Source organism: Onychostruthus taczanowskii, unplaced genomic scaffold, assembly GCF_017590055.1.
Source record: "Onychostruthus taczanowskii isolate IOZ18803 unplaced genomic scaffold, ASM1759005v1 scaffold17, whole genome shotgun sequence".
NCBI classification, from domain to species: Eukaryota; Metazoa; Chordata; class Aves; order Passeriformes; family Passeridae; genus Onychostruthus; species Onychostruthus taczanowskii.
The window spans coordinates 6,151,956-6,168,473 of record NW_024498906.1 but is presented as its reverse complement, the minus strand read 5'-3'; the positions used below and the strand labels follow the sequence as shown (position 1 = coordinate 6,168,473).

Below are 16,518 nucleotides of genomic sequence, written 5' to 3'. Positions count from 1 at the left end.
ATGGCAAAAGTAATGGTTTCATCTGTTTGTTGGATAATTTTCGTTGCTCCATTTTATGTAGTTTCCTGAAAATGCAGAATAGAACAGAACAGACTGTTTCAGTTGGAAAGGACCTACAGTGACCATCTAATCTAGTCCTTCTGCTTGACCACTTCAGAGCTGATCAAATGTTAAAGCACTTGTTAATGATATTTTCCAAATGCTAGCAGACAAGGGGCATTCACCACCTCTTCAGGAAGTCTCTCTCACCATCTAGCCTCCCTCGCAGTAAAGAAATGCTCTCTAATGTCCAATCCAAACCTGTGCAGTGTGTTAGGTTCAAAATTTGCTGAGTTTAAGCCATATCAGAATAGTAACTTTGAAGTGTTTGTCTAAAGTGGATTAAGTTCAGCCCAGAGTGTCTCACCAATGCTTTGATCTCTGTTGGAGTACCATAGAGAACATGACAAAGGAAATGCTGATGTCTAATTAAAAGAAAACAAAACACCCCAGAACAAATACAACACCTCAGACAAAAGAAACCAAATAGTAAAAGGCAAGTTATCATGTCTTTCCTTTTCTCAAGATTGGTGTAATTAATACTTTTTTTCCCCTTTATTAGTTAAAATATTGCACTAAGATGACAGATATGATACATTGTTGACTGCAGGTTTTTTACTACTGTTTATGTATCTACTTCGTTATTAAGGAACAAATAAGTGTAGTGTCATACCAGGCTCCATAGATTAAGACCCAGTTTTGTGACCTTGAGAACTAGTGCTTTAAATTCAGAATAGGAAAACAAAAAGTGTTACCTGTTTTTTTTTTTCTGGCACCCTCCTATGCTTGCAGAATTGTGCTCCTTTTAAGTTCAACTACCAGCATTTTTATGGTAGGATGCTCATTTTCTAATCAACAATTAATTTTAAAAAAATAGGAGCATTGTAATTGACAGAAAATGCTCAAAATGATTGCATGTTATGGAATTTTCAGAAGAAATGTCTTTCTCCTGCTTTGTATGTTGACTTAGTTGACTCTGTTGGATATTTACTTTGAAGTGCATTAGCCATTTTAAGTGTGAAATTTAACTACTTCTCTGCTTTATACTTCAACAAAGTTGAAATTAAGAATTTCAAGTGTTAGGAAGCTGAGATTGTCTTTCTTTGCATAAAAAAAGTATGGATTAACCAGTATCAGACTGACAGCACCTTGTGGAGTACTTAAAATATTGGTGCAAGTGTGGGAGGGAAGAGAGAATGGGACAGTTCCAAGAGCTGTGGAAATGTCAATCTGAAGGAAAAGCAGGAGCTCCAAGCAATCTTTGGAAATAGTTCAAAAATTGGTGCAATTTATCTAAAAGACCATGATTGCAAATCCAAAGGAAAAAAAAAGGTAGATATTTTTTAATTTTCAGTCTTTTGATATTTGATGTTTTTCTTCTCTCAGGAAAATATTGTAAGAGAATTATTTTAACCAAATCACCAGGACAATTCATCTATTGTGTAAACTTGACTTTCTTTAGAGTCTATAAGCTTCTGTCTGTGCTGGAAATTATAGTCATTTGTCCCTGAAAAAATATCATGGGTGAAGCTGTATATCTGGTATTTCACTGCACTATTAAGGGCTGCATCCAGCTGTGGGGTCCCTAGTACAAGACAGACATGGGCTTGCTAAAGCAGGTGCACAGGAGGCCGTGAGGGCTGGAGCACCTCTCTAGGAAAACAGTCTGGGAGCTGGGATTGGTCATCCTGGAGAAGAGAAGGCTCCTGGGACACCTCACTGCCACCTTTTCCTTTTGGTTCTGGAGATGGACCTTTTATAAGGGCAGAAGTGGTAGAACATTGAGAATGGCTTTAAACTGAAAGAGGGCAGGCTTAGACTGGATATTAGGAAGAAATTCTTTACTGTGAGGGTGGTGGGGCAGTGGAACTGGTTGCCCAGAGAAATTACAGAAGCCCCACTCCTGGTAGTGTTCAAGGGGCCAGACTGGGTGGGGCTTTGAGCAACCTGGAAGGCTCCCTGCCCATGACAGGGGGTTGGAACTACGTGACCTTTAAAGGTCTCCCCCAACTCAAACCACTCTGAGTCTGTGATTAAGAAACTGTTAATTTGTAGATAAAATAAATTTATACAGTTTTCAGTTTCTCTTGTGAAATGAAAAATTGTTAACTCAGTTCAGATGTACTGTTAACTCAGTACAAAATACCTGAAATTTATGCTTGAAGCTGAATATAGAAATATTTTCAAAGTACTGTTATTTCTTTCCTTTCAAATAAGTTCTTACTCATTTGGAAGACTTCTTTGCTTTCAAAGGAAACATAAAAGTCAAAGCCGGTGTGTTTTTGATTTGGTGCACCGTGTTTTTTCCTCCTGATGCATGCATGGCTTTTTTTGGATATTGAGCTAAGCTCAGTACCATTACCAGCACCCAATTTTCTGTCATTGTTGTATAGTAGTGGAGCTCTGGAGCTGTTTCCCAGCTTACCCTGGTGAGAGCTGTGTGCTGTGGAGGTGGAGTTATTTGGTAGTGTCAGAAGCTGCATAGGAGAAGATCCACGACAGTCTGGGCTTGGTTTTTTTTTTGGTTTTTTGGTTTTTGGGTTTTTTTGTTTTTTTTTTTTTTTTTGTTTTTTGGGGTTTTTTTGTGGACAAAAATAGAAATATAAACAGTCTGCAAAACTTTGTTTCAGGAACTTGGAGCCTGATAGCTGAATTATTAAGTCAATTTTAATTTGCTAGTTATTTTCATTCTCTTAACATCTCCCAAACTCTTGCTCCTGCACTTAGAGCTGGATCTATTAAATCAAAGCCAAAGCAAATCAGTGTACAGAATAACAAATGCAGATATATTTGGAAAGCAAGTCTCAGCCCAAACTCAGTAGGAGGTAGTAGGCTGATGACATTAGGAATATGCAGTGTAAATATGAATGTATGATAGCAACACAAAGTTATGTGGTACTAAGAATTCACAATTTCACTGCCTATGCGCCTCATTAGGTACGTAATGAATTTCACACATTTCAGGACTTAAACTACCCAACCTACCATTATGTTTTTGCATCAGTAAGTCTATGAAAGCACTAGTATATGAAAGCTGATGTACTTCAATAATGCTAATAGCATTCTTGATTATGTTCAGAGAAAGTAAAATGCAATATCACTAATTTAATATCCCATTTTTAAATACAGGCACAGACATTTCTTCTGAAATAAATATTTTATAGACAGGTTGATTATTACAAAAGCAATCATCCGTGAACACAAATTAGATACATAATCATAAATTTTCCTTTTAATGTCTTGAGTAACCAAAATCCTAGAAAAAAAACAAACATACATTTGGGCAAAGATAAATACTAAAGTATCTAGCTGCCTCTAATTATACCTTGCAATGAAAAAAATACAGAAATTAAAGGTTTTTTTTCCTATTCAGTTCTTCAAAACTTTTCTATAAATTTTAAACAGAAACAATTGGATTACCTACATATTCACTCATCTAGTTAATCAGATTAGTGTTAATCCTTTGGCTTTAGTTTGGGTATTTCCCATCAGTCTAAATATCATTTCTATATCTAATGTAAGTCTTCATAATTATATTATGAATATTTAACAAAGCTAAATCCAATAATGCAGTACATATTTTCCACATGCAACAAAGGAAAGAGAATAAATCAAACATTTTGAAAGATGATTAAATCATTCCAGCAAGGAAATTCTCTGGATTTTTTCAGTTAGTACAGTGTTACAGTGAAGTTATATTCTTATATCATCCAAAGGTGACAGTTTCTGTAGAAAAAGATAATTAACGTCTAAGGGCATGTCCATAGGCATCCTGCTTCTGGGGTCCTGGAAGAGTCACTGCTAATTCTGCCAGAGTAGTGGGATTGACCAAATCCATTTCTCCATGCATGCCCTGCTCTTAAGGATCTGGTGGCAACAGAGAGGTACCAAAAGATCATTCTCTAATCTGTCCATCTCCCTTGTCAATAGTTTGTGTGTAAGCAAGTACCTATGCTTGGTCTTGTAGGTTTCTAGCAAAACTGCACTTAGATTTGTTACCTACTCAAAACTAAATCCTAAAGAATCCTACATCTCTTTAGAGTAAGTGTTTCTTTCTCACACCAGAATTTTACAGACTGTATGACATTTTAAAATGCAGAGCAAAGGTCTTCCACATTGTGCATATCATGATCTGTTCCTTTTCTCATTTAGCAAAAAAATTATCATGAAAACTTCATCAGGAGGTGATAAATGTTATATACATGAATACTTCTGTAAAAAGTTGAGAAACTGGTGAACGATTTCTGAAGGACCTGTTTTCCAAATAATAAACTCTTGCATGCCCTTCTCAGTGCTCAGTCAAGGAAGTTACTTTTTACTTGGTGTAAGAAACTAATTTCTTCAGATGTGCTACCAGCTTAGGCTGGTCTCTACCTCCCACTCTCTGTGGCAAGCTATAAACCGTGCTTAACAGTGTTGAAGAATTATTCACTTGGTGCTTAGAAGAAACCACTTGACAGTTTTCAGTTCAGTCTGTTTGATCTGACACTTCCAAAGGAACAGAATCACCTTCATTAGTTTGAACATGTGGAAGTGTTTTTTAGATAAAAGAAAATAAGCTCTACCCTATTGAAACAAAACAAAATTAAATCAGACTTGCAATAGTTGGAAATAATTACCCCCCAAAAGTATCAAAGTACAAAATAAGATTATGACTCTGTGTGTTTAAAAAAAACCTCAAACACATCTATATCTCTTGAAATCTCTTATTGCCTGTTCTTCCTAAGCTCTGAGAGGGCAGGGAAAGTAATGTTCTTCCTCTCTGGACTTTCATGCCTTGGTGTGTCAGGTGCATTTTCATTGCTCTTCATGACCCCCAAAAGACAGCTAAAGGCTCTGTGTTCTTCTTCCTGGTTGCCTTTTCAATACCTTTTATTTGTTCATAGAAACTGTGATATTGCATGATAGTATAGACTGCAGACAATTCCTTTTTCCAGGTATTATTTATTCACTTGTTTAAATGCAGCTTAGTTTCAGTTTATACTTTCTGTTTTGCCTACTTTTCTGTAAGAATAGGCTTTTAGAAAAATCTGTCATTATGTGTTTTGGTACTTTATTATAAGGACTAATATTTCTATAAATACCTTAATATATTAATGGTGCATAAAAGCTACATCTGACATCTTACTGACAAAAATGGCAGACTTCACATTGGGGGTTGATATTCTATGTTGCCACCCCACTATTTGGGTTTATTAGCTAAATTCTCTCATCACTTTATTGACCACTAATGCATAAAATATCCTAGATGACACATTATTAGCGTTTTGCCATATGTACATTAAACTTCTGCCATAAGTCTCTAAGGTCATTGGTTAAGAAGTATGACTTTTATAAGCCATTGGAAAAGGTCAAGAGAAATGCTTCTCTCCAAGGAAAGATGAAGGACAGCTGAAGCATAAATCACCACCTGAGCAGGCTGGCTCCAGCTGTTCTCTGCTGGGTGCTGTGTCCTGTCCAGATCCATAATGATACAGGCAGCAACTTTAGGGATAGCTGTTCCTGTAACTCCTTAAGTACTTCAGCAATTAAAAAAAGAAATGTTTTAAACTTATCCTCACTTGACTCTTCATCTACCATCCAAATATTCTCCCTAGGCCAGTCTCTCACAGATTCAGATTGTTCTCAAGAACAGAGACAGCATCCTTTTGTCAAGGGATGTTGTATGATGGGCTTTATCAAAGTGATTCCTCTTTGAAAAATAAGATTCAAGTCAGACACCTCCTGTTCTGGAAGGCAGGAGAAGAGAAAGTAGAGCACTCACAGCAAGAAATAATTGAGAAACTGAGAATTTTAAATAAATCTTTTCCTGGTTTAAAAAAAAAAAAAAAAAAAAAAAAAGTTTAACTTATTTTCTTAGAACAATACAATAATACAAAGCAAGAAAACCACAAGATAAGACAAAGTTTAAATTATATTTTAGCTGTGATTCCACTTATGTTATTTACAGAAAACTGAGCCAAAATTGAAAAGAATCAGAAAGTCTTACATTTAGTGCACGGTTGCATTCTTTCAGAATGGTCTTGTAACCCTATAAAAATATCTCTTTTTCCCTCACAATTTGTTTATCCCTATTATGTGGAAGATCATACTGATTAGTGGAAGAAAGAGAAAACTATAAAAAAGGTGCAGTAACCTAGAATATTTCTGTTCAGATCCATATTTTCTAGTTTCTCCATCATCTCTCTCATAAAACCTGCTCTCTTAAAACTCTGAGGACTGGAAAAAACTGCAGTGTTGTACAGCTGCAAAAGTGTAACTAAACTAAATTTAATATACATAAATGCACAGATAAGTAAAGGCAAGTTAAGTAAAATGAAATACATAACAATTAATTATCCAGAACATTCAAAAGGAAGTATAATATTGGGCTGCAATTCAAACAAATATTAATCCAACCTGAAAATCAGTGCATCAGCAGCTTTGATAACATGGATTAATGCTGGCTATAACTGTTCTGCTCTTCTGCAGTTACATACTGCAGCAGATCAGGTTGTATTAGTCCCTGTAGTTTTCAAATCTATTAAAATACAGTGAAAAAGCTGCTTTTAAAGGAAGATGTCAATATATTGACAATGCTTTTGAGAAGAAGTCCCCTACAGTGTAAAATTAGTGTAGTTTCTGTAATTTTTTTGACAAGGACAATAGAGGGTTTCTACCTCATAAATTCTGTTGCTATTCACAAACTTATTCACTTTCTTGGAGGGTGTACCAGATTCAATGGACTTAACAAACTGGCATGGAATTAATACTTTTTCATCTTTGCATAGAATAAATATGGAATATCTATGTTCTAGTAATATGAACATCATTTGTCCTGTGACTGATAGCTTCTTCTCAGACTCCTTTTCTGTTGTTTCCATTGTGGTTATATTATAAACAGCAGAGAGTGAATTTTCTTACTGAAGCTATATTTGTCAATAAGATAAATTGATAAAATGGCATGAACATTTACCAAAGAAAAAGAACATTATTTTTTGCTTGTTTCCCTACAATGAGTAACATATGAAAAAAACCTATCAAAATTTTTGTTAACAAATAAAATATAATAAACAAATAAATAACAAATAAAAGTGAATGTTAAGGATGCAGTCTTCTTCACTCTCCTTCACTAAGTCTGTTCTTTCCTCTCTATATGAAATTAATGATTACCAGATTGAAGAATACCTTGTGTCTGATTACTTTAGATGCTGCTTTCTGCTTTGTTGTTGCTTATAGTAACCTCAGTTCAGCAGATTTTCTTTTGTGCATTTTAGTATATAATCACTATTGATCATCAAGGAAATAGTAGAGGTAGAAAAAAAAAGAAATCAAATAGCAACCTTGAAATTACATACTGTCAGGATCTCACCATGCCCTAAGTTACTCATTTGAGAGAGTTCAGTGTTGAACTCCGAGTGGTTGGAGCCATGCTAGGACACTTTCCAGAAGCGAGCACAAAAGTTGTGTAGGTGAAGTACAATGAGGACTTCTGATGCAGCACTGTGGGAAATGGATGGGAATTGGTTTTCACTTGAAGAAATAACCTGTTGTATACGCTTTGTCTTTCTGACACTCGGTTTAGATTTGTCAAATATTTTTGTGGTTTTATAGTCACATAAAACTCATTACTAGTAATGCATGTGGCCACATGCATTAATAAAATATTTATTTTCATTAAGGCTGTAAAGGAAATTCTGTCCTGATTTTTCCAGATTGCCCCTTTGCAGTCAGTAAAAATCTTCTTGAGATAATTGTTAATACTGATTCTTACAATAAAGATATTGTGCTGTTGTCAAATTTAGGGCAAGGAAGGAAAGGAAGAAAATGGGGTAGAACAAACGCATCCACACTAAGAAATAAGACACTGGGCTTTGAAATGTAGAAGGCACAGGACTTAGCTGTAAAGAACAATGTAAACTGAGGTGCTTCAGAAACTACTCAACTATGGGAAAAAAGAACTTTTGTCATTGTTACTAATTATTTAAAATTCCTGTGCTTCAGTTATATCAATAGTAAACATAGAGCCATGTTTGTTGCATCTATGTAGGTGTTTCCAATGTGTAGTTGCCACAATATGTAGAGCAATGACATGTAAAACATAAAGATTAGAGGCTCAGTTCAATAATATGCTATTATAATGGAGAAATGGAGAGTGCAGTAAGGACAGTTACATTACTTTCTTCTTGCAAAACTTACTTTTTTTAGTCATATTAGATGTTCTTACTTAACTTTCAGGTTCTTTTTTTCACCTTTGCAGTAGCTTTTGGTCCACTTTTTTTTTTTTTTTTTTTTTTTTTTAATTGAATATTATTTATTGAGGTCCTTAAATTCAAGGTAGAAAATAGTGATTAATTTTTTCTTTAGTTTGCCAAAACTTGTGCAATTTCATTTTTCCGGAACAATTACTTCACATGCCATTAGTTCTTCTATTTTGCTGAGTTTAGAACCTAAATTCTTATTTCTAGGCCTGTCTTCCTCATTCCAGGTAAGCGTGATAAAACTTTGAAAGAAATTGTTTTTCTCTATGCTGAACCCATAAACCCCAGCCAGCCGCTCACTCACCCCCCAACAGCAGGATCATGGAGAGAATCAGGGTCAAAGCTGGAAAACTTCGAGATAAAGACAGTTTAATAGGGAAAGCAAAAGCTGCACATGCAAGCAAAGCAAAACGAGGAATTCATTCAGTGCTTCCCATGGCTGGGCAGGTGTTCAGTCACCCCAGAGAGCAGGGCCCCATCACAGGTAATGGTGACTTGGGAAGACAAACCCCATCACTCAAACATCCTCCCCTTGCTCCTTCTTCCCCCCACTTTACACACTAAGCCATGATGTCACACGGTCTGGAATATCCCCTTGGATAATTGGGGTCACCTGTCCCAGCTCTGTCTCCTCACAGCTCCCCAGGCACCCGCAGTCTCCTCACCAGTGTGGCTGTAGGAAAAGCAGAAAAGGCTTTGGCTCTGTGTAAGCTCTGCTCAGCAATAAAAAAACATCTCTGTATGATCAACCATGTGTTCAACACAAATCCAATACACAGCCCTATATTAGCCACTGGAAAGAAATGTAACTATCCCAGCTAAACTCAGCGCAGTCCCATATATACACATGGGGACCTTAAGGATTTTTTAAAGTCTTGAGAGAAGAAATAGCCCTTCTAAAGACTGGTCAGAGTGTCAGCCTGAAAGAATTTTGGACTGAGATTCCTCACTGCTGTCTTATGAAACACTCTTAAATATATTGATAAACCAATTCCCAGTAGTACTCAGTCAGAAAAAGCCTTTTATATGTTCCACCAGTACCCTTGCACAAACCATCTATGATGTTCACAATTTAAAAGTTGTCAGTAGACAACTGTCCAACAAGATTTAGTAATAATTCTCTGACCCTTCTCATCTGCAGTCAGTAACTCATTAGCTGCAGCTGAAGGGGTTCATGGGTTTCTGAGGTCAGTTCTAACACAATAAGCACTCAAATTACATTTTCTAACTTTTTTGTTTGGCACAAATCTAAGTGGCATACATCTTTCATTCTAAAGAATGAACATGAACAAAATACATCCTTAATAGACAGGGAGTTACGCTGTGGTTTTCATTTTGGAAGTGAACCTCATATTTTAAGTTTTAGAGCCTTGGGGTTTTTGTTATTCAAAAGTCGATCAAAAGGGGGCATAATTTAGAAATTGCAAATGTAAAGTAATGAAGGGATTTTTATGTTGCATTAAATTATATTGTCATAGTTATAAAAGCCTCTCTAGTAAATTATTTATACATATTTTATCCTAAATAGTACTTCACTTTTTGGTATACTTTACCTTAGAATGGCCAGATTAATTATGTAGATATCATGGTGTGTTTAACCACAAGTGAAGTACTTTTTTAATTGGGTTTGGTCACTCACTAGTGCAAGGAAACATGGCTTATTTTGGGGGGTTTTTTGTGGGTTTTTTTTTCTTTTTTTTCTTTTTTTTTTTTTTTGTTTTGTTTAGAGTACCTACTAAATTTTCAATTCTAGTCTGTAATAAAGCAAAAGTAAATATATATATATATATATATATATATGTACATATGTATATGTACATATGTATATATAAAAAAGTTATTGAGGGAGCTAAGCCAAGTATTTTCACGGGGAAACAGGGAATGTTTTTCATAGATTTGGAGCTTGGGCATTCATAGTCACGCGTGTAAATCGGCTCCTGGCATATCCTGAATGCAGTTTTCATTATGCAGCTTCATTGTCCTCTTGGGTGGGAGAATTGGTCATCATGGAATCCCAGGGCCGTGGTATCTGATGAGAAACTCAGTCTTGCTACAAAAAGCACAGTCCCTGGAGGACTGCTAAATATCTTACTTACATACTAACCTCATGAGACATTATGGAAGCAATACATCTATAAATATTTTGATTTTTGGTGATAGGAATTATCAGTATTTCTTATTAAAAGCAGCTCTTATGAAAAATTGATATAACTGTACATCCGGCTTTCCTTTGAAGCAGAGGGTTTTCATTCATTTCTTGTCTCTCCCCTGCCAAAAAAAAAAAAAAAAACCAAAAAAAAAAAACCACAAACGAAAAAGCCCTCAAAACTACTCACACCAACGAGGAAAAAAAAAAAAAAAAAAAAACCCACAAACCAAAAAGCCCTCAAAACTACTTACACCAACGAGGAAACATAATAAAACAAAAATGGGTGGGATTTTTGTAGTTTGTGGGGTTTTTTTCCATGGGCAGCTGACACAAACAAGCTGTTGTACTTCTGTCTGCAGTGTACCAAAATCTCCAGTGTGCCAGGAATCAGAAGATACAAATGTGTCTCGGAGTCAAAGGGGAAAGGAATGATTTGCAAGAAATAGGTGGCAGCTGTTGCAAGTGACTCTGTGGAAGGTGTTTAGGCAGTCTTTGTCCCTAAGCCTCCAGCACAGCCCTTGAGCCCTGTGCTGCAGCCATAGCAGGGAGACTTTGCTCAAGCAGCTCTCTTCTGTTATTCACCCTTCCTGAAGTCTACAGCCTCTCTCTTATTTCAAGTACACTCTAAAGCTTACATCAGAAATCCTCACCCAGAGAGGGCACAGAAATGAATTGGTTTGTGACCTGAGTGTACAGCTTCCTAAAATGAGGGGTTAGATTTGCTTCAGATTAAATTTAAGCATTTGCACCTTAAGCTACCCTTGCTGCTCTCTGATGGTGCTTTATATGTTCCAGTTCTGTTTCTTCAGTTCCTTTTGCTTTTCCTTTGACTTAAACATGCTGCTATGTGTGCTTACTCAGTTCTTCTCCCTCAGCTTCAGCAGGGAATGCTGAAAAGTTTTCTTCTATTTCTCTAAACCTCAGCTGAGTCCATGGAAAGACCTTTATCCTTTCTTCTGAAAGAAGGAAAAGCACTGATAGGTAGAAGTCTCTTTTCCCTGCTGGAGCATTTCTCATCCAGGTCTCTGGGCTGCACCGTTATGGAATCAGCCTTGCAGTGAGAGATGCAGTGTTGGAACTACCAGTCAATGAATATTTCAACTGCTATCCAATTACTTGAGGAATCTCAGTTCCCTTCCCTAGAAGGACTGTGAATTTGAAATGCAGTGAAGAAGTGTTCAAGAAAATAATGCAAAAATGTACACTGTGGACAGTGTACGTTGCAAAAATAATATTTTTGTGCTAACAAAGCTCTGGGAATTATATGCGTGTGTGTGTGTATATATATATATATATATATATATATATATATATACATGTGTGAATGAAAGGCTTATCCCTTCATGCACTGCACAGATTTCAGTGTTTGTGGAGTTTGGGTTTTTTACTTAAATTGTGTGTTAAGCTTCAGCTGCTTGGACAGCTCTATTGGTGTTTTTATGCTACTATGGATGAGCCTGGTGCTGGATGCTAGCCAATGCTTATCAGTGATCTTAGTGATCCTTAAGTTTACAGAAATCCCTTTTCTTTCAAACAGAGGATAAAGCTCACTGTTATTTTATATTTACCATGAGCATACAAGAAAGTTGTTTAGCCCTTGCAGTTTGCTAATATTTGCCTTAATGAAATAACGTACAGCCATTAATTATATCTTGCAATAAATATTTAACTAACATTATTCTAGTCCCTAGAGGACTTGTTAATCAGAACATCTTAAACCTTGTGTTAGTTTGTTAAGAATGAAGGTTTATTGCAGACACTTTTTCTCAAATGTGGCCCTATTTCATAAAGGTTTTTGAGACATGAACCTGTCATTCCTTGCTGCATATACATTGAAACATGATGTGTGTCATAATGCCATACTGTGTGACTCAGAATAGTTTACGTTTTCCTTTTTTTGAACTAAACTTCGATGCAATTGCAGTTTAAAAATACAGAAGTTTTCTGATATGATCAGTTCTAGAAGGATTTTAAAATATTTTTTTTTCCCTTTAAAAAACAGAATTTAAAAAAAAAAAAGAAGACAAAGAAAAAACCTTTAAGTAATTCAGCTTTTGTTTTTCCTTTGTGTTTCTCCAGTTGAAAAGATACAGAGCCAGTGGGATGAAGTGCATGGATACCTCCAAAACCGGAGGCAGCAGCTTCAAGAGATGCTGAAGGATTCAACACAGTGGCTGGAAGCTAAACGAGAAGCTGAGCAGGTTCTTGAACAAGCAAAAGCTAAGCTTGAGTCATGGAAAGAAATTTCCTACACCGTGGAAGCTTTGAAAAAGCAGAACACAGAACTTAAGGTCACTACTGAGTATTAAAATTTTTCCATTTGAGTTAATGAAGTTGTTAAAGAAAATATCCTCTAACTTATCCTTTAACTGTGGACAGTGTACATTGCAAAAAGTCTTCGAAAGCAAATTAGAAAGAAATTGACATGCAAAGTCTAAAATATGTGTAGCATATTCCTTGAATATGAAATTGGTCTTAACAGTCATAACAAAGAGCTGGCTGATCTCACAGGAGGAATACCTACCTGTTCAGCACAAGTATTTCACATCTGTTCAGCAGCCTCAGAGCACTGGTACTGCAGACTGGGAAATTCTGCAGTATTGGAATGGCTGTCCGTGCCTGTCTGCACTGCTAATGAAGCTGTATATGTTTTCTGGAAGTAGTTGAGAAATCATGAAAAAAACCCCAACTATAGAAAACTAAATGGATATATTTTGAAAATCAAGCATTTCAGATTTGCCACAAGATAATCACACCAGCTTCAACCTTGACAGGGTTATTAACTGAAAAAAAACCCCCTGAAATGGCTGCCTTTGTGATTTTAGCACGCGTTGCCACATTATGGTGCTTCGATGTGTTAAGTTATGTAGCTGAGCTGTACCTCAGGTAGAAAATACTCTGTTGCATCAGTTTTGAAGTTTGTGTAATAGAAACATTCTTACTTTGGTGAGATTCTTCATTAATAGATTTTGAGAAGAGCCATTTAAAATTAATAATATTTTCTAGCTGGAGAAAACAAAGGTTGAAATCAACCAATTGATCAGCCTTTTAAGGTGACTCTTACCTCTATGGAAAAAGATTTACACAAGTATTTTGTGATATAGTCTCCTCTCCTGCCCACCAGATTTTTATAGGTTTTTTAACTCCTACCACTCAATTTTTGGTTAAAGTTTGAGTACATAGAGCAGTCCTATTTACACAGCTGAATGATAATTAACTGCTATGAAGCATTTGTAGGTTAAAGTCCTCATCAACTGGTTCTACTGCCAGAGAAAATATATGTAGAACTTCATGATTGGTTCAGTTATCTCCATTACCAGTTAGAATTAAATGCAAACTCGGTTGGCGTTTTTGGTTGCTTTTTTTTTTTTCCTTTTGCTTGCCTGTAAGAAGCATAAAAATGTTCATCAGCCCATTGTTTTAGGGCTGAGGTGAGGTTAAGTTATCTCATTTAAGATTGTATCAAAAGGGTCATTGCTTGGCAAGGGTAGATTATGGTAAACAAGGGCAATCACTCACTAATGTATTGGAAAGAGTTATAGATCATGTGTAGTGCTGTCATTCAGCATAGAGGACTCCCATTTGTCACTGTCTTCCTGCAGAGATACAGTCCTGGCTTCTGCCCAGTATTTGTTGAAAAAAAGGAAAAGTTTCAACATAGTCAATGTCTCAACTCTGCACAGACTCAATTAACAAAAAAACAGTTCTGTGCAAACACTGTTTTATGTCATAGTATTGGAGTGTCTTATGTTTCAAAAACAAATTACTAAACTAGGAAAATAATTGAAAGTGTTGCTTTAGAAATGGATTTTTTTGTCCACTTTTTTTACAAGAGTATATGATGTTGAGATGAGGTCCATTTAAGAGTGTATGCTTCATGAAAAAACTATGGGGTTGTTTGAATCAACATTAACCATGGAGAGAAATAAGAACATGCCATTCTTCTCCTTCATCCCCAGAGTTCTAGAGGAAGAATAATAGTGTACTTATTCACAGAAGGCATCTTTATCTGTAAACAAAGATTGAAATGGTGACATTTTGCCTCCAAAAGAATGCAGATTCTTTTGCCTCTTACCTTAGAAGCCCTGAAGATTCTTTTCCCTCTTACCTTACTTAGGCTGTCTCTATCCTCAGGCATTCCCACCACTTTGTATCCAATGAGATGGATGTGTTGTGTCAAGTTATAGACATTAACCTATAGTTTTAATTTCAGTGTCTCAGCTAGTCAATCTTAATTTGTGCCCTCCTGATGATATGAACATCAACAAGCTCTACTCTTCTGAGGTTGTTGACTTTCATTTATTTGGTTTTGCCTAGCCTTTCTTTCTCAAGTCTAGAAGAAATTCATTGTCTTAGAGAGTAGGGAGTAGGAGGGGTGGGGGGATTTTTTTTCCCTCTCCTTTTCGCGTTTCTTCTGTGCCAGCCTTCCTAGAGGAATTATCTTTGTCTGACAGAAAATCCTGTTGTATCAAATCCTTCATCAAATTTTCTCAGATGTGACAGCATCAGCTGTTATGTTCATGCTTGAAATAAGGGGTCATGAAGTCTAAGGAAAATGGATTTTTTTTTTTTTTTTTAGTTAGCAGCTTTATATTTCTGCTGTACAGTATTATCTAAACTGAAGGACCTAGAAATACATCAAGTTCTCAAAATAAATGCTTTCCAGGCTTCTATGCCAAACACATATATTTTGATTTTGTCCCCTGAAGATGTAGAGTAAGTAGGCTGTCTTTTGCCATGCTGTTACACTGATGAAGAGGAAGCTGTAATTTCTATTCATTTGCTTTGAGGGAAAGAGAGAGGTCAGTGCAAGATGTAATAAATTCTTCAGACTTATTAATTTTGTCAGCTTTGTATCTCAACACAGCTTGGTGTAAGAAAGTAGTCACCAAGTGTTCTTCTGATTTGCTTGTTAAACATGGTAGGTCTGCCCACAGACAGCTGAATCAATGTGTAAGTTCCCTTCTGCTCTAGGGGAACTTTTAGTCAGTGCTTGTGTTGATGCATTTCTGTTAGGGTATCCTAATACATGAGTACATGATAAACTCAGTAATACCATTCTCCTGATTATTATTTTTTTACAATGCCAGAATAAAACAAAAAATCTGTAACTTGCTTGTACAAATGGCCAAATGGCCATTAATGTTTTAAAAAGAATTTTAAAATTTTGTTTCTGACATTTAAAAGATAAAAGTAACTAGGTACTGTAGCTAATAATTAAAATATTATTAATTTGAATTAGAAATTAATTTCAATTAATTTGCTGAGAATTACAGCATTTATTTTCATTCTGTTGTTTTTTTTTTAAATTTGGTATTGGAGTACGAAATTGGTGTTAGGTGTGGGGAACCAAAATATGGCAATGTGGCCAATGAGAGTCTTTACCATTAAGCCCTGTTTTTCATTGTTCTTTAAGTGATGACTGCAGATGGTTAACTCAGCAGGCTGAAGGTTATAGGTGTATAAATAGTACACAATCACACCTCAACTCCTTGCATCAGCACGTCATCCAAACTTAAGCTGGTGTAAAACACTATTTTCTTAATAGGATACTGAGATTCTGTTTGGAAGAGGAGAAAAAAAAATTTAAAAACCACATAAACCCCAAAGCAAACCAAACTGGTAGGATTGCCTGTTCACTCTGTGGCTCCTTGCTTTGGCAGGAGCTGGTGAGGCATCTTTTCTCCCTCTGTACAGCTTCATCTGGGATAGCCAAAGTGAAGAGAAGGAAGAATGAAGACAATTTTCATTCCTTTCCTTCATTGTCCACTTATTTCTTCAATCTAAACAGGAAATTCAATAGCAGCCTGATTGCATGCCCTGCCCTGTTGGGACTCAAAAGGCCAGGCAGCCTTCCACTGGCAGAGCCCAGGGTGAGCTTTATGTCCTGAATTTGTGGATGAGGCTGAGGCTGCCTTTGATTGCCTTTGGCAGTTTCTTGCAGGGTAGTGACTTACTGGGGGCTCTTTTGCCATTCCCTGTGTAGAACAAAATCAGTATTTTGTGGGTTTTTATTATTCCAGGGCTGACAGTGTGCTGCTTTGATTTCAGTAAAACAATTAACAATTTAGTTTATGTTATTGACTGTGT

The 16,518-nt window shown here is 36.1% G+C and overlaps 1 protein-coding gene across 8 annotated transcripts in view; it reads left to right on the top strand.

The window, feature by feature from the left end:
• DMD (dystrophin) overlaps positions 1-16,518 on the top strand; it is a 1,147,932-nt gene that overhangs the window by 872,415 nt on the left and 258,999 nt on the right. For all 8 annotated transcript variants that reach the window (XM_041399749.1, XM_041399747.1, XM_041399750.1 and 5 more), the window contains one exon: positions 12,508-12,719. In XM_041399749.1, coding sequence (XP_041255683.1) covers positions 12,508-12,719 — 212 coding nt within the window. The remainder of the gene's footprint in view (positions 1-12,507; positions 12,720-16,518) is intronic.